We start from the raw sequence: 19,002 nt of genomic DNA, 5'->3' as shown, positions 1-19,002 counted from the left end.
GGGTTTCCTCTGGGTACTCCGGTTTCCTTCCACATCTCAAAAACATACAGATAAGTTAATTGGCTCCCCCTTAAATTGGCCCTAGACTACAGTACTTACACTACATAATACAAACATAGACATATGATAATAGTAGGGATTAGATTGTGAGCTCCTTTGAGGGACAGTTAGTGACAAGACAATATATATATACTGCACAGCGCTGCGTAAGATGTCGGCGCTATATAAATACTAAAATAATAATAATAATAATAATATATGCTCCCCTGTAATTATCTACTGATCACCTATCAATCACCCCATCACCACCTGTCACTACGGGCTCCTGATCACCCTCCTGCCCTTAGATGCCCCTCTGATCACTCCCCCATGCCCTTAGATCACCCCCACCCCCCCCGCAATTGTGTACCTCTAATCTCCTATCTGTAACACTTCATTGTGCTTTGATTGGCTCTGATTGGCTCAATTGCCCTGTGATTGACTTCAATTGCCCTGTAATTGACTTAGATTGCGCAAAAGGTGGATCAGCGCAACACCAGGCCGCCTCCGAATGGCCTCCAATCAGAGATGCGCTGAGCCCCCTCAGGAACTACAAACGCACCTTGAACCCAAACAGACGCTCTGCATATACACCAAAAGCATGGCTGTTAAGTGGGAGCAGCTGACCAAAAACGAATTAAATTAGTACATAGCAAGGAAATGAGCAGCGCTACTTAAAAACAGACTAGTGTCTACCTGCAAAAGAGCGCAAGCCCCACTTGTGGGGTCGAATACACACCGAGCATACACATGACCTGTCCACTTAACAGCCATGCTTTTGGTGTATATGCAGAGCTTCTGTTTAGGTTCAAGGTGCGTTTGTAGTTCCTGGGGGGGCTCAGTGCATCTCTGATTGGAGGCCATTCGGAGGCGGCCTGGTGTTGCGCTGATCCACCTTTTGCGCAATTTTCGATTTTTCAATTTTACTTGGTAGCGCACCCAGGCTATGCATATACATAGGTTAGGATTTAGTTAGTGTTAGGCCCCTCCCATGGAGGATTGACTTCTTCGCAGTGGGAGGGACGAGTACTTAATAGGTTGCATGCAAGCTGTTACAGGAAACCAACATCCTCTAGTGGTAGACAGGTCATGTGTATGCTCGGTGTGTATTCGACCCCACAAGTGGGGCTTGCACTCTTTTGTAGGTAGGCACTAGTCTGTTTTTAAGTAGCGCTGCTCATTTCCTTGCTATGTACTAATTGACTTAGATTGTCCGGTGATTGGTTTTTGATTGTCCTGTGATTAGTTTTCTATTGTACCGTGATTGGTTTTCGATTGTCCCGTGATTGGTTTTCAATTGTCCCGTGATTGGGTTTGATTGCGCTGATTGGCTGTGATTGCCGTCTGATTGCCTCTAATCACTCTTATTGGCTCTAATTGTGTTGTAATTGCCTTGATTGCCCTCTGATTGGCTTTGATTGTCTGTGATTGTTTCTGATTGCCCCCATTGCTGTCTGATTGCCCACGATCACCCCTCCCCCCCAATCACTGTCCTAGTGATCTAAAAACAGTGATTAGTGAAAACTGTCACTTTTTTAGTATCACTAGTGTTAACAGTTAGGCCAGTTAGCTAGGCCCCTGTGTTGGTGTCAGTTAGCGCTCAGCCCACCGCACCGCAGTCACTAATTAGTCGCTGATTAGCGTCATCACTGCCGCTAATCAGCATTGGTACTATATAGTATCTGTAAGTGATCATTACTGATCGCAGTTAGATCTATATTAGGGTTACTAGGATCCACTAAAAATGCAGTGTTTGCCCGATCAGGCCTGATCGTTCGCCTGCACTTGCGTTCAGCCCGCCCCACCGCAGTGACAGAATTGTTTATTTTATGATCACTGCAAAAATCAGTGTACAATAGCTGTGGCACTGTAAAGATCAGTTTTTGATTTTTATTTAATAAAAGCTCAGTGACCACAGCTTTCTACTCTACAAGTACTCCCTTTTTACTAGGTAGGTTCTCTGTTTCCTGGGTAGTCTCAGAGGAATACCCTCTAAATTTAGCAGTCCACCATGGCAAGAAAGTGGTATTGCGATGATGAGGTGTACAGGTACATGGCCCAGTTGGATGAGGACGATTGGGACGTCTCATCCGACGAATCTTCTGAGTCAGAGTTCGAACCTGTAGACAGCAGTGGCTCGCTGACCGATAGCGATGACGAGGTTGAGGTCCCGGCTAGAGCCAGGCGTACCACACCCTGTGTCACTGGACCGCAGGTGGCGCAAGATCAGACTCAAGGGCAGCAGAGTGGTGCTAGAGCTGGTCTGAGATTTCATGGTGAGGCATACACCAGCAGCGCAGCATCTCCTGGACCAAGCACCAGTACTTCCGTAGACCCTGGTGAAGTGGGGAGCACCAGAATGGAAGTTGAAACTGGTTTGGTGGCACGTGTATTAAGACCCGAGTCGCAGCCACCAAGAAAATAGGCCCGTACTACCCATAGTCTTCCAGAGGTGCTGGCAAATCCCAACTGGCAAACCCCTGGTTCCGCCGCACCTGTACTGCCCCCTTTCACCGCCCAGTCTGGAGTCCAGGTGGAGACAGATAATCTTGGATCGGCTCTAGACTTTTTTCATCTGTTCTTCACCGAGGAACTCTACGACTTAATTGTGGCTGAGACCAATCGTTATGCCACACAATACATCACCGACAACCCGGATAGGTACTATGCCCAGCCTTTCCGGTGGAAAGGGCCTTCTCCTTAACATGGGTCTAGTCAAACTGAATGTATTGCGGTCTTATTGGTCTATGCACCCAATACATCACCTGCCCATATTCTCTGCTGCCATGTCCAGGACACGATTTGAGATGATCCTGCGCTTCCTGCACTTTAATGAAAACCAGGGCCGGAGCTACCATAGGAAAAAATAGGCAATTGCCCCAGGGCCCCAGAGCTTGTAAGGGCCCCCAAGTTGTCCCTCCCCCATCTTAACCGTTGCTCCCCAGGGACTCTGCAGAGCCTGTTAAGTTGGGAGGTGATTGGGGAGGGTCAGCAGCCAGCTCAGGGGCCCAGGAGGGAAATTGAGCTGCAACAAAGAGCCTCTCATGACGCTTTTTGGTCGGGGGGTGTCTGTTGGGGGGCTCCCAGGCTAAGTTTGCCCTAGGGCCCAATTGTTACTTGAACTGGCCCTGATGAAAACACAACCTGTCGTAAAAGTAACCACCCTGCTTATGACCGGCTCCACAAAATTTGGCCCCTCATAGACCACCTGTCATCAAAATTTGCAGATGCTTATACCCCTGAACAGAACATCTGCGTAGATGAGTCCCTCATACATTTTACCAGGCGCCTTGGCATCAAGCAGTATATCTCAAGCAAGCGTGCCCGGTATGGGCTGAAACTGTATAAGCTCTGTGAAAGGGCCACAGGCTATACATTTCATTTTAGGGTCTATGAGGGAAAAGACTCAAAATTGGAGCCAGTCAGGTGCCCTGACTACCTGGGGAACAGTGGCAACTGCCAAGATTGTGTGGGACTTGGTGTCACCTCTGTACCAGAAGGGATACCATCTTTATGTGGACAACTTTTACACAAGTGTGGCCCTCTATCAGCATTTAAAGATAGAAGGAATCCGCTGCTGTGGCACTGTGCGGCCTAGTCGCCGGGGCTTCCCCCAATGGCACGGGGGGGAGAGGGCTGCCTTGTGTACCGGTGACCTGCTCGCGGTGAAATGGAAGGACAAGAGGGACGTTTACCTTCTGTCCACCATTCACACAGATACGACAGTGCAAATTCAACGGGGAACTGAGGTCACTGAAAAAACCCTCGCTGTCTACGACTATAATGCTAACATGGGAGGGGTGGACTTCAATGACCAGATGTTAGGACCCTATTTAGTTTCCCGCAAAACCAGACACTGGTATAAAAAAAGTGTCTGTTTATCTTATTCATTTGGCAGTTTACAACAGCTTTGTTCTCTACAGTAAGGCTGGGAGAACTGGATCTTTCCTTAAATTCCAGGAAGAGATCATTACGGAACTCCTGTATCCAGGAGCTGCCATAGCCCAACCCCAAAATGTAGTTAGCCGGCCACCAGTGGCGTAGCTAAGGAGCTATGGGCCCCGATGCAAGTTTTACATTGGGGCCCCCAAGCACTCTATACATAACAATTAATACGGCGCACCAAAATCTGCCAATTGCAACCACAGTGTCAGAGGTACAAGAAGGGAATGGGGATCAGTTTGTTAATGATTACTACTATTCTAAGCATCTATAGAAGTAATTATTATAAGCACAGGACCAATAGAGAGCTAACACTGCAGTTGAGGGAAGGCCCCGGGGGCCCCTCTGGCCCAAGGGCCCCGATGCAGTCGCTACCTCTGCACCCCCTATTGCTACGCCCCTGCCGGCCACATGAAAGGCACTACGCCTTTCCCATTCCGAGTACCCCAAATCAACGCACCCCAAGAAAACGTTGTCGTGTCTGCAGCATGGCTGGAATAAGGCATGACACCACTGTTTACTGTCGCACCTTTCCTGACCAGCCTGGCCTATGCCTAGGGGAGTGTTTCCAGAGGTATTATGAGCAGATACACTTTTAGAGAGTAGGGAATTCCAGACATAGCAGTAGGCACACAAGGGTCTCTGTGCTAGTTCACACTGGCGCGATGCGTTAGGGAAAATTGCCTAGCGAAAGTCACACTTTGTGGTAACCCCCCCTACACCGGAAGTGCTTGACTTAACGCTAGTGCATGCCTACGTTAATGCATGTCTTCTGCAGCAATTTGGGTCGGCCCGGAAATCATGTTAGTCTTCATCGATGCAGTTAATTACTAGGCCGAATGCGATTACGAAGTCGAATGCTACTCTTGCAGTATTCCCTGAAGGTCTGTTTTGGGCGACGTGGTGCGCGTGACCCACCGGATACGCCAATATGCAGTGTGAAGACATCAGGTTTCCAGAGACTCATACACAGTGCTGCCAGAAACCTCTCCTTTCACTTGGGACAAAGTGCATAATGTACTTCACCACATCTCTGTGCGATTTGCACTTTGCACATTGTCCCATGGGGGAGGAGAGCTTTGTCCTCGGAAAAGTAAGACAAAAAAAGAAAACAGGTAAGCAAAAAAGTTAATGTTTGGTTCCCAATGTTAATGTTTGGGTTAAAAATGTTCAACAAAGTTTATAAAAGTTGATGTTAATTTTAATGAAGTTATTGCTTTGCTGCTTGCTTTTTGTGTGTGTTTTGTTTCTTCTCTCTTTTTTTCATCCTTTACCCTTCCAGGTGGACTGACCGGCCGACCAACCAGCTGCAGCACTGATGGTGCATCCTGACAGAAGCATTGTGCATCTTTCAGATTACACACAAGTCTGTGCATGCAGCGCTGCAGGACGAGATTTCTCCTCCGCAGTAAAAAAAGATACGTTTGCCAAGGCATATGAGCCGAGGGGCGGTGTTGGAGTTCCTATGCTTTGGCAAGCACTCTGTATCAAAAAAGAACTCTGGCAATGATTTGTTCAACCACATCAATAGATGTGAATGGAGAAATCAGGTTTGCCAGGGCATACGAGCTGAGTGGGTTTGGACGTTTTTGGGCGGCTTGATATAATAAGTGATTCGTATCTAACTGTGTACTGTTGTTCACTTATCAGGGAGTGACCGCCCGAGATGGTCCCCTCCCTCACTCAACCCTCCCAATACCTGCCCCCTTCATGGTGGATATCCACCAAGAGAGCTGGTTTTTAAGTCCTCCCCCCCCCCCCCTTTCCCTCCCTATTTTCCGACGAAACAGTTATTACGGTTGGATTATTTAGAGCACCTGGCACTTGTTTCACACTTAGGTCTTCTGACCGTTCACCCCTTTATGCTCATTCTCCCTACCAGTTTTCCCCACTTTCTTTTCCATTTCTTGTTCATTTAGGACCTATTTGAATCTGGCCGTTTTACCGACGTTGGCCATTAGATGGAGTAATCCCTCCATCACGTCCTTTTATATGCTTACGCCTGCATATTAATGCATAACGCAAGCATCAATTTGGCATGCATACATTCATATGTGACGCCATGACGCAGATTGCGTTCCAGGCGTACGCATGCGTAATGCGGATTATAGGGCAGTACTACCATGTGACGTGACATCACACGCCGGCTATTTGGCGTTATTTAACCAGAAGCCATTGTCCACACATTGTAGCCTACGTAGAAGCGCTGTATTGCGCGAAACGGCTGTCAGGCATCCTGTGCCCGGCACCCACCACCATCCACGTGCCTCTTCTCACCATGGTATGTGTACCTCTTGCATCTGACTTTGCAACTTTGTATATTGCACTGTGATATTATATGCAATAATAAATTTACCTTCACAGCAGTGCCAGCCTTTCTCTTCACTCTACCATATTGAAACTCCTGAGGAAGACAGTTAGAATACTACTGAACATGAGGTCTTGCTTATAAGGACAGAGGACTCTGCATGGAAAAATAGTTTTCTTATCTTCATAATGAACAAAAACTATTATTGGAACAATCCTGATCCTTTAAGGCATGGGTGTCAAACTTAAATACAAAGTGGGCTGAAATTGTACACTGGGACCTAGTCACAGGCCAACCTCACTGTCAACACATTCCTCTCTTATAAAGTTCCCTGGTGTCTAATGGCCCCCTCCAACCCCTACACAGTTCCCTGGTGTCTAGTGGTCCTCCCTCCCCTGTGCAGTTCCTTGGTGTTTATTGCTTTCCTCCTACCTGTTCTAGGGCTTCACCTCCAACATAGCTTCTCTGGTGGTCTAGAGTGGGCCAAACATAATGCAAAGTGGGGAAACCAGTTGAGGGCCAAATTGAATTGCTCTAGAGGCCAGATTTGGCCCGGTGGCCAGAGTTTGACATATATGCTTTAAGGTGAAGTCACAGGAAGACAGTGACCACGTAGAATCTCATACAGAGACACCAGTTTCCATACACAACAAATTTTGTTCTGCAGTTGAAAAAATTACAGATTTGCCAGTTGACATGCCCTACCTTTAACACATTTGAAGCCGCTACAATGATCAAATGGGAAATTCCAACTAAGGATATCCTTCACCCAACCACATGACTTTTTTTTTTTTCTTTCCAAGTGTACTTTTGATACTGGTCCCTCATCTGAAGCTGATTCTAGAGAAGGAAAAGGACATAAAATCTACATGACTACGTCTCTCACATCTTTTATGGTACTGCCACAGGGTTTTGGTGGCAGGACCATAAAAAAATATGTGTAAAAGTAAATACATGAAAATATCAATCAACTCAAGCAATGTAATGAAGAGTGGACTAACAATGTAAGAGATGAATAGTCATGTAGAAAATAATTAAGTCAAGTTATTGCTGCTAAAGAAGGTTCTACGAGCTACTGAAATGTGGGGTGTACATGTTTTTTACACATGGCTTTTTATCAGGGCCGGCCTTAGGTTTCACAGCGCCCTGAGCGAAATCTGATTTTTGTGCCCCCCCCCCTTCATCTGCTTCGTGCATGCCCACACACTTACGCATGTACGTGCACACACACACAGGCCCATATGCAATTAAACTTCTCTCCTGAGTTAACTCCTAGGACAGTGGTTCCCAACCTTTCTGAAGTCATGACACATCGTGCCAAATGCTCAGATCTTCGTGACGCATCACATATGTATAATAGAAAAAAAAATATTAACCACAAAATGGATGGAAAGAGTGCATTATCCTGAATAAACTTAAAAAATGAAAGCTGAAACCTTTCAGGAATATTAATAAAAACAATCAGTGGGACAGTTAGCCCCCCCAATTTGGAATGATAGCACAGCACCGACAATTAGCACCACACGTTATTGCCCCAGCGCGCCCCCCCCCCCAAAAAAAAACGCCATCAAACTCAGTATAGGTAGGTAGCCAGGTATAGGTGCCCCCAGTATAGAATCTCATGTGTAAGGTTCCCGCAATATAGGTAGGCAAGCCTAAGTTCCTCCAGTATAGAAAGTCAATTGTAGGTCTCCCCCATAGGTAGCCAGGCTTAGGTGCCTCCAGTATAGGTAGCTAGGTGTTGGTGCCTTCAGTATAGGTAGCCAGGAGTAGATGCACTCCCTCAGTTAAGGTAGCCAGCTATAGGTGCCCCCAATATAGGAAGTCAGGTGTAGGTGCTCTCAGTATAGTTGTCAGGTGTAGGTGCTCTCAGCTATACAGGGAGTGGAGAATTATTAGGCAAATGAGTATTTTGACCACATCATCCTCTTTATGCATGTTGTCTTACTCCAAGCTGTATAGGCTCGAAAGCCTACTACCAATTAAGCATATTAGGTGATGTGCATCTCTGTAATGAGAAGGGGTGTGGTCTAATGACATCAACACCCTATATCAGGTGTGCATAATTATTAAGGCCCATACACCCGTCAGATTTTTCTGAACGACGGGTCGTTTGAACGTCCCGATGTTCAGTCGTCCGCACGCCAAATCGGGCGTGTGTACAGACTGTCGTTCGGGTGATAAGACTGGTCTTGAGCGATCCGCCTCCTAGTATATCCTGCCAGTGCATTTGGTGCTAAACCTTGGATCTCTACTTCAGTACATTGCCACTAGAGATCGGCATCTTCTACAAGTCTCTGCTATCTGTCACAGCAGGTGTCAGCCTATGGGGCCTGTTTACATGTCATACCAAAAGTGCAATACATTGATAAAAAAGTGAGCAATACAGCTGATAATCCGTAGAATATAGTAAAACTAAGAATAGGTTGACAGAAGCAGCAGAGAATGGCAGGGGAATGACCAGGAACGGAAAAAAGAAGTCTCAACATTGACATGTGTTCTCCCGTGATGTTATTTTGCCTGATAATTTCCCCTTTTTGAAAATTACCATATTGCCCAAGACAATGTAGAAGAGATATCTGAAGAACGTTGCATGCACAGTTCACCAGACATAAGTGTGATCAAATATCAAGCACAAAAGTAATTGTGAACAAAGGAATACAAATCAGTGGTCTGATTTTTGTCGGAGCTACCCTGACCTACTTTCTATGATGGTAAACCCACCGTGAAGGTGCATACACATTCACAATGACCGTTGCCCGCAGGAATTGGGATATGAAACCTCAGGCGACAGTTTGGGGCCAAGTGCTGTACACAAGTGTTGCTAGGTTATAACTGAGTGACATGTTCTGTTACTATGGAGGGTGGACGAGGGACAAAGGCATGGCGCATGAGGTAACAGCTTTCAGCGGCCAGAATATGCAGGAAATCAACGCACATGATTATCTAGCACTCTGGATCTTTTGACGAGAAATTGGGATGGCTGAACACCAATAACCACTTTACCTTGCATTAAAAATGAATCTGTAAAGCATAAAATAAATCATCAAAGTATAAACCAAACCTTAGAAATTAAACTGAATTGAACATCAGTATAATTTACAGCATTGCGCAATATGGCAGACAAAGTGCACTGTAAACCACAGTGCTGTTATGAGTAGGATTACTTTGTCATGATATGACCATTAATCAGTATTAAGTTTCAGCACCCCATAAGTGACAGCTTTGTGGTCGTCTGAGTATATGTGTAACCACAGTGTGTATTCATTTTCTGTAATGCATTTGCTTTGTGTATGCAGCTGATCGTATTACTTATGTTATTTATTTCACTTTCACTTACTGTCATGCTGGAAAATCACGCTTCCCGAGAAGAATGCAGCCCCTAGCTCTGGATGTCTGCGCTTCAAGAGGTGGCTGGTGAGGGGGCACCTGATCATGTTGTTAATCAAGGAGCTTTTGCTCAAAAACAAACTCAGCCACTAAGTACTCTTAGAGTGAACCTCCAGACTAAAAATCGACTCAGCAGCACTGAAAAAGGTCTGGTGTTTCTTTAACAGTTTCACAGCATCAGAACTTTGTTTCTCTTATCCAAGCCTCATTTTTAGCTGCACAGAAAAAAAATGCCCGGGCTTTTTTCCCCTGATGCTGTGCAAAGCATGATGGGATTTCTGATGTTGTTGCTCTCGTTCTGCTGTTTTGGTGCAATTTTTTTTTTTTACATTTTGAATTTGACATTTGAAGCCTAACGTGTGCAGCTGGGAGGGGTTATCAGGACACAGGACAGTTGGAACTGTATCTCCTGCTCCTTGTGTCTCCTGCTCCTTGTCACCTCCTTTCAACCAAAAAGATGGCTGCCCCCATGACAAAGATGGCAGCCCCCATGAATCACAAACATTTGCCTGTTCTTTTAAAACAGGGTGGGTAAAAAATTATATTACCTATCTATTCTAATTAACATAACTAATGTAACTTAATGACAGTATGTTTATTTAGGCTGAAGATCCCCTTTAGTGTCTCTACAGGACCATCAATACATGTGTTCCCTGAATTGAGCTTTAAACTGGAAAAGCACACTTTGAAAATGGTTATTTTATCTCCATCTAGGAGGTGAGGTTGAAGGTCAAAATCTATCCCAGTGCTAGGAAATCTCAGTTGAAACAGTGGCAAGTTTTGTAGTGGAGTGTTGGCCTTGGACTACATGGTGGTTAAAGAAAATGAAAACTATGGTTAGAGGCAGTTTTTTTTTTAATAAAATTTTATTGGTTTTTAGAAAGCCAACAAACATTGAATTATGAAAATGGAAAAGCCGCATCGCTATTCCCAGGTGTAAAAATGGTATGTATAACAAAGAGTACAATAATACAACATGAGTACAAAAAGCCATGTTCAGATAAAAAAAAAGTCATGGTTAGTAGACTAAGAGACCTATAGACCTTTTTTTCTATATATGGTAAAGAAAAAGAAAGAGGAAAAGCAGAGAGCAGAAAAGAGGAAGAAAGAAGAGATAAAGGAGACAGAACACCGTCATAAGAGGGATTCAGATATATAGTGATATTAATAATATACCTTATAGACTTATAAACGGAAGATACAAAGGAATAAATAGGAGATGTCAGCACCAAGGAAAGGGGGACAAGGAGCAAAAGAGAATGATCATTCAACAGTAAAATTCTCTCAAATACAGGGAGGGGACAATTTTGATTCTCTGTAGTCAATCCACACAGACCATTGTATCATAAACTTCTCATGTTTATCTTGAGCAGATAAGACTAGTTCTTCCATTCTCATGATATCATTATAACATTATTAATTCTCCCTGAGCAGGAGTGGAGCTTGCCTTCTATTGTCTAGTGATTAAATAACGCACAGCTGTAAGAAGGTGGCGTAAAAGGTCTTTTTTAGGGCCCATTTCCACGGGGATAGTGACGCGAATGTGGCTACCTAGCCACATCGCATCACTTCCGCTAGCGCCCGCGTCACTTCCGCATTTCCCAAAGCGGAAGTCAATTGAAGGGATGGGGCGCAGCTGCGGGTGGATGCTGCAGATTCTGTGATCGCTCTGCACAACATGCATGCAGTGAAAACTATTCCATTGCCGTGCATGTGTTTCAGGACACCCACGGTGCGATGCGGCTATGTAGCTGAATCGCACTGCTTCTAGTGGAAACGGGCCCTTAGCAGATCTAATAGAAGCTGGTATCAGAGAAAGAAGAGCAATTTCAGGTGACACAACCACTGAACATGTCTCTATAGCAGCACTGGAAGGCAAGATCCCATAAGGGTCTAATGACACTACACTTCCACCACATATGAATGTAGGTTCCCTCCTGTTATGCTGGGCATACACAACTCGTTTTTGCCGCTCGATTCTCCCGTTCGATCGTTTCGCCGCTCGATTCTGCAGTCGATTCTCTTCTCTTCCGCTCATTTTCTTATCTTTTTCCATTCACTGCTATCACAAATTGAGCGCGGAAACGATCGGGCGGGAGATCGGACATGTCGGAAATTATCTATCGAGCCGTCTAAATAGCTCAAAAACGAACCGAGTATTCCCAGCATTAGAGGCAGTTTTGAGCCTGAGGATCAAGATATCTGCTAGCTAGATCTACAATAAGAAGCCAGGGAGCATTGCAGTGACTTCTTTATCACAACTCACCCAATTTACTTTTGAGTCAGGCAGCATAGATTGGGAATGGCAGGATTCCACTAACACATACTGGAATGCATTCAATTATTCGGGATACCCACTTTTATGGTAATCTTCAGCATCAGAATTACTTTCAGTAGCTATATGTTACTATATTACTGTACAATGAATGTAGCCCGTGATGATTAGAAATGCGGAATTCCCCAACCCCCCAGCATTCTGAGGAGACCAGGTATATTTTTTATCGGCTCCAGTACGCTCAATAAATGAACATTCCGCATAGATCACCTGTGATCAATCAGTGAGAGAAAAGATTTTACAATGGGCAAAAACATCTAAATAATTTATATATTAATATTGTAAAAAAAAAAAGCAATTTTATTAATTACGATATTTTTACTACAGTTCCTCTTTAATCTACATAGAGGATCTGCTGCTTCACATTTCAAAGCGGTTTATTAAAAATGATGTCAAATAAATTACTGTAGATATTTATGTCGATGAGACTGAAACATTTTGTGTGGTCAACATCTGCTATGCAGCAGCTGCACTATATTATGCTACACAGACACACTCAGGGTTTTCATGGGGAATGCCCTTTACTCTGGTCAAACCAAAATGAGAAATAGAGTTATGCAAAGCACACACCAAATAGATAATGTTCCAAAACGCAAGCAGAGCGTGTGTGACCATGGCAGAATGAAAGTGGAACTAAAGCAAGTTATTTACATCCACTCCTTAACAGAAGGCCAGTTATCTATTGACAAGGGAGAGCTTGAATTCAGGGAAATGGAAGCATCCCGTCTGCCAACGACACTGGAGGAGTGCCATGTTTACTTACAGTACACCTGTGATTACAGTTCACACAGATCAGAAGGCTTATGCTGGGCATACACGGTACGTTTATTCCCGCTAAATCGAGCCACTGGCTCAATTCTGGCGCGTCCCCGCTCATCCCCGCGGGCGCCTGGATCGATTCCCGCTCGTCCCCGCGGGCGCTTCTTATCTTCTGCTCATTTCTTTTATTGTCCTGCCTGTGGTATCGAGCGGGGAATTGATCCGGCGGGTGATCGGGCATGTCGGATTTTATCAGCGGCCCCCACCAGCGGCTTGATTCAGCGGGAATAAACGTACCGTGTATTCCCAGCATAAAGGTGTGTACACACGCCTGATTCATTCAAATGACGAGTCGTCAGAGCCGCTCGAGGGGCGGCCGTTCTGCCGACAGTTTCTACATGTGTACAGTCTGTCGGCAGGCTGATAAGGCTGGTTTTGACCGATCCTCCGAACGGATCAGTCAAAACCAGCCTTATCAGCCTGCCGACAGACTGTACACACAGGGAACTGTCGGCAGAACGGCCGTCCCGCGGGCGGGTCTGACGTCCAGTTGTTTGAATGAATCAGGCGTGTGTACACGCCTTAATTGTCACAACATTAAAGATAAGGGTACTCCTAATGCTGGGTACACACTGAGATTTTATGGTCGATTTACTGTCAGTCGATTATTTCCAACATGTCCGATTTGCTTTATGATCGATTTCCAAGCATTTTCTGATTGATTTCCTATCAAAGTAAACGGAAATTGATCGGAAAATGCTCGGAAATCGATCGGAAAGCAAATCGGACATGTTGGAAATAATGGATCTGACAGTAAATCGACCATAAAATCTCATAGTGTGTACCCAGTATTAAGCCTCATACAAACGCTTGATTAAAGTCAGCTCAGGTAGCCAATAATATCAATCAGGCATGCATACAGAGGCTCACGACCCCCGACTTTCAACCCGCAAGCGATCTGCCTGGCTGATGAACTCACTATGCATGGTTCCTGCTCCCCGATGGGCAACATCCACCAAAGGTGTGCACGCACCTTAACTACCTAACGACAGCATCACGCCAATGGGCGTGACTGCGGCGGCAGTCCCAAGACCGCCTAACGCCAATGGGCGTCAAGTCCTGGGGCCGGCTACTGCACGAGATCGCTCGCAGGCTGCGCACATCTCCTGCTTGGGGGATGGAGCTCCGTTCCGCCTTCAGTCTCCCAGCAGCGATCGCTGCTCAGGAGACTGTTAGATGGCGAAACCGCCATCTCTTAACTAAGTATAGTGCTTTGATCCACGGCAGCGCTGTACTGGGGACAGGCGTGTGGAATGGCTGTCCCCCTGGGGCACTAGAGAGTGATCGGCTCTCACAGGCAGAAGCCTATGACAGCCGATCGCCAGGATTGGCCGGCTAGGGGGTGGGACTTGTTTGTAAAAAAAATAAAACAAAACAAAAAACACAAGTAAATGTTAAAAAATACAAAAATAAGGAAAAAAATATTATTTAAAAAGAAAACAAACAACTGGGGGCGATCAGACCCCACCAACAGAGAGCTCTGTTGGTGAGGAGAAAAGGAGGGGGGTGGGGATCACTAGTGTGCTGTGTTGTGCGGCCTTGCAGCTTGGCCTTAAAGCTGCAGTGGCCCATTTCAGGAAAAATGGCCTGGTCTTTAGGGGGGTTTAGCACTGTGGTCCTCAAGAGGTTAAGACAGTGGGGCACATTTATCAAGAGAAGTGCAATATGAAGTGGAGTAAAACAAGTTAATTCATGGAGAAGTTGCTCAGAGCGACCAATCACATTACAAACTGCACTCAATCCTCCCGATTGATATAAGATAGAGGGACACTTAAGCCACACCCCAAATCATACCCCCACTACTCCCCTAGTCACGCATATCATAAAGGTTTCATAAGAAAAATGTTGTTTTTTAATTCAAACTACACTACTACCCTTCATATTAACATTTGAAAATAAGAAATATATCAAAAGGATGGGAATAAAGTATAGAATCAATGAAACACATTACTCAGTAGATAAAATACATTTACATATATCTGTATATGAGTCCTAAAAGAGGAACAATGAGGAAGAAAGAGGGACAGAGGAAATGGATTGGCTTCCCAAAGAGGGACTGTCCCTCCAAAAAAGGGACAGTTGCGAGCCATGTGCACTGAAGGTGAGTTATGCAAAGCTCAATAAAAGGGTACACATAATTAGGGTGTAGAATGATGACAAATATGCATAAATTAAGAGCTTGTGCCCGATCATCATAAGCTGTACACTAAGGATACTAGCAGAGAAAAGCGATGATGTTGCCATTTCTGAGAAATCTAGAAAAGGAAAGCAAGTAAATGCATACAGCTTGGCGGGTGACTTTGTGGGCATAGCTGAAAAGAAGGCTTTTCCACATGCTGATTGCATATGCTTTTTCAATGCACCCATTCAAATGTGGCCACTTCTTTCCTCACAACAATTGTGCAGTTCCATTAAATATGCAACCTACTGCAATACCATTGACAGATATTTATAATATACACTGACTAGGGCCTGTTTTAGCTACAGTGGGGCCCTGGAGCAAAAGTAACTTTGCCCCCCCCCCCCCCCGATGCCCCATTCCAACGAAACCACCCCAAGGATCCCTGAGCCAGCTGCCAGGCCCGATCCAATCCATTCCCCTCCGTCACACAATATCATTAGATGTCCATCATATGTCTCCTAAAAAACATTTTTGGGTTCCCATTATTCTTCTACTTCTTTTCCTATACAGAGTCAACACACAGCACCCCCACTGTCATGGGTCAGCACAGCTGAAGGGGAGGAGGGACTCCATGGGGGCCCCTCACAGACATTGCTCCTTTTGCCTTTATGGAAGCACCGGCCCTGACGCTGACAGACAAATTCCAATGACAGGATTATATCAATGACAAGTGCATAATATCAATTAGAGATATCAATGGGCAGCATGGTGGTGTAGTGGTTAGCTCTCTCGCCTTGCAGCGCTGGGTCCCTGGTTCGAATCCCAGCCAGGGCACTATCTGCAAAGAGTTTGTATGTTCTCTCCGTGTCTGCGTGGGTTTCCTCCGGGCACTCCGGTTTCCTCCCACATTCCAAAAACATACAGGTAAGTTAATTGACTCCCTCTAAAAATTGGCCCTAGACTACAGTACTTACACTACACAATATAGACATATGGCAATGGTAGGGATTAGATTGTGAGCTCCTTTGAGGGACAGTTAGTGACAAGATATATATATATATACACACTGTACAGCGCTGCGTAATATGTCGGCGCTATATAAATACTAAATAATAACAATAATAATAATAATGACATGCAGATAACACCAACAGCAGGCAAATTCCAATGACATGCAGATAACACCAACAGCAGGCGAATTCCAATGACATGCAGATAATACCAACAACAGGCAGCTATTAAGTGCACTTATTAACAATAAACAGGTATTACCCAGCAAGATGCAGATATCATGACAGATTCCATTAATAGGCATATTCCCCAGAGACAGGCATTTACCTCAATATCTAGCAAATGATTCTCACTTCAAAAGCATGCAAATGATTCCACTCCACTTCCCCAGTATCCATGGCAGATATTTCCTGCACCAGTGTCAAGTGGATCAGGCTGAGGAGGCTTTCTTAGCCCAGTGTCAGTCAAATTAGTCCCCCTGACAGTCAAAGGATGATCCCCCAAGTCTAAGCCCGATGTCCTCCCTCCCATGTGACAGGCAGATGATCTTTTCCAGTGTCACATAGATAATTTGCACTCTCCCATTTTGGTGTCAGTCAGATGATTCCCCCTCGCATCCAGGGGTGAACCCCACTGAGAGACAGTGAGCTATTTTTTATTTTGTGACAGTTTGTAAAGTACAGCAGAACATGTTTCAATTCTATATATTTTAATTGTATATGCTGTACATGTGTAACAATCATACTGGACTTATCTCTTTATTTGGCTTTGTAACCTGTTGCCTTTTGTAATTTGCCATCTAAAGCAGAGTGCAGCTATGTCTATCTATAGTAGAAGGTACAGCAGGCAGAAATGCCCAGTATGTTTAACTGGGGATTAAAAGTAGGCCTACTTCATGTATAGCATTGTTTCTATGACATGTTTGGCCTCCATCATGTGCCCTTATTGACCAGGTTTCCTCAGTGAACAGAACACAATGGAACAGATGTCAGAAGAGGTCTGCACTGCAGTTGCATTCAGTAGAGATCGTTTTCCCAGTGTTGCTGCGATCTATAGCAGTTTGGTTTGCTATAATGAACAAGCTATGGATACAAGCGTATCAGAAAATTATATAAAATACAAATCGAAATAGAAACTTACCCAACACAGCAGCACAAAGCAGAAAGAGATCTTCATGATATACATATATAAAAAATGTCAGGCAAAAAGGACCTGAAGAAAAAACTCAACAAAAGAGCCTCATTAGTGAAATGTGGAAAATGGTCCAGGTAGTCCACTGACAAAAGAGATAAACGTAGAGGCATAACAGACAAAGCTAGTCATCTATATGTTTCTGGTTCACAGTATATGGCCTGCTTTGCCTTGGCCACGCCCCTACAGTGTGCTACACATGTCCAAACCCACACTAAGGGGAAATGTCTTTACATCACTCTTGTGTTTAACCACAGCACAAGAGCACTTCTGAAAATGGTTTTGTCTTACCAACGAGAAAGCTTGCAGAGTATGTAACATGAGTAACATTTATAGCACACCTGCAATTCATGCGATGCTGCTATGTATTGGCAGGTAGTCTAAAATATTACTAGAGCACCATCAAATCTGGTAAGACAAAACTAAATACACAGCTGGAATAACGTATGTAACCTACCAGCAAAAATATTTGGAATTGTGTTCAGCCGGACTGCCATGCCCTCTCATTTGAGCAACGTCTGAGTCCATTTTGCCCCTTCCTCTCCCCTGCCGCTCTGTCGTGTGCTGCATGTCCACTCTCTGCTCCCCTCCAGAGCAACAGAATGCCTCCAGACCAGCGATACGTCTGTACAGCATTAGCGCCAAACTGGCTCGAGTGGTCAAGCCCCAACCCCTGCAGAAGACAGCACTCGTGTGTGTACAAATCTTAATCCACACTCCCCTCTTTTGATCAAGCTCAGATTGATAGCAGCATTGTGAAATGCAGTCAGCGGAAGAACTGGTCTATGAAGTTTGTAGAGCAGAAACAGCCTCCTTTCTTGCATACATTTGTTATGAATGCTTGTGTTTTTTGGGTCGGAATATTGCCAACACCTAATACTAACCTCCCACTCCGATCATAAATAACCTCTCCCCGCGCCACTCCTAACACTAACCTTTCCACTCACCTTACAGCTAATTAGTTTGAGCATCGTATACGGATTAAGACCATATAGGGCCCCAGAAGACCAATGAATGTGTTAATTCCTTTACCCCTGTCCTCCCCGTTTATTGGTTGAAAGGTTGTTAAGGCAAGTTGGAATATCTCCGTCTAATAATCAATGGGAGACCACAATTCAATACTGCAGGAGAGACAGTTTAACTTTTATCTGTAGGCCACACTGCTGTTGTAAGACAATTGTGTTGTCCCTAGATACCAGAATTAGGCAGCTGGGTTACCCAAATACATAAATTGAGAAGCCATGGTCCCCAAGATGTTAGAATTAAAGGGATACTGTAGGGGGGGTTGGGGGAAAATGAGTTGAAGTTACCCGGGGCTTCTAATGGTCCCCCACAGACATCCTGTGCCCGCGCAGCCACTCCCCAATGCTCCGGCCCCGCCTCTGGTTCACTTCTGGAATTTCAGACTTTAAAAGTCTGAAAACCACTGCGCCTGCGTTGCCGTGTCCTCGCTCCCGCTGATGTCCCCAGGAGCGTACTGCGCAGGCCCAGACCATACTGGGCACAAGCTATACACTCCTGGTGACATCAGTGGGAGCGAGGACACGGCAACGCAGGCGCAGTGGTTTTCAGACTTTAAAGTCTAAAATTCCAGAAGTGAACGGCGGGCCGGAGCATCGGTGAGTGGCTGCACGGGCACAGGATGCCTGCGGGGGACCATTAGAAGCCCCGGGTAACTTCAACTCATTTTCCCCCGACCCCCTACAGTATCCCTTTAAGTTGCCATGTGCCAAAAGATATGACATACATATAAAAAATATGCCGATACCTCTAGATCACAGGTGACGAACTCCAGGCCTGGAGGGCCAGATCCATGCCAGTGTTTAGGATGTATTGAGAAAGAGA

The 19,002-nt window shown here is 45.1% G+C and overlaps 1 protein-coding gene across 2 annotated transcripts in view; it reads right to left on the bottom strand.

Annotated features, from left to right (window-relative positions):
- TNFRSF25 (TNF receptor superfamily member 25) overlaps positions 1-17,213 on the bottom strand; it is a 126,984-nt gene extending 109,771 nt beyond the window's left edge. The window contains exon 1 of one of the 2 annotated variants that reach the window (XM_068240443.1): positions 17,107-17,213. In XM_068240443.1, the coding sequence (XP_068096544.1) occupies positions 17,107-17,151 (45 nt within the window). In that variant the 5' untranslated portion in view covers positions 17,152-17,213. Of the gene's footprint in view, positions 1-16,293; positions 16,374-17,106 lie in introns of those variants that run through there. The other variant, XM_068240444.1, reaches the window with a different exon arrangement.
- Between the last annotated feature and the right edge of the window lie 1,789 nt (positions 17,214-19,002).

Source organism: Hyperolius riggenbachi, chromosome 6, assembly GCF_040937935.1.
Source record: "Hyperolius riggenbachi isolate aHypRig1 chromosome 6, aHypRig1.pri, whole genome shotgun sequence".
NCBI lineage: Eukaryota > Metazoa > Chordata > Amphibia > Anura > Hyperoliidae > Hyperolius > Hyperolius riggenbachi.
This window is presented reverse-complemented; position numbering and strand designations above follow the sequence as displayed.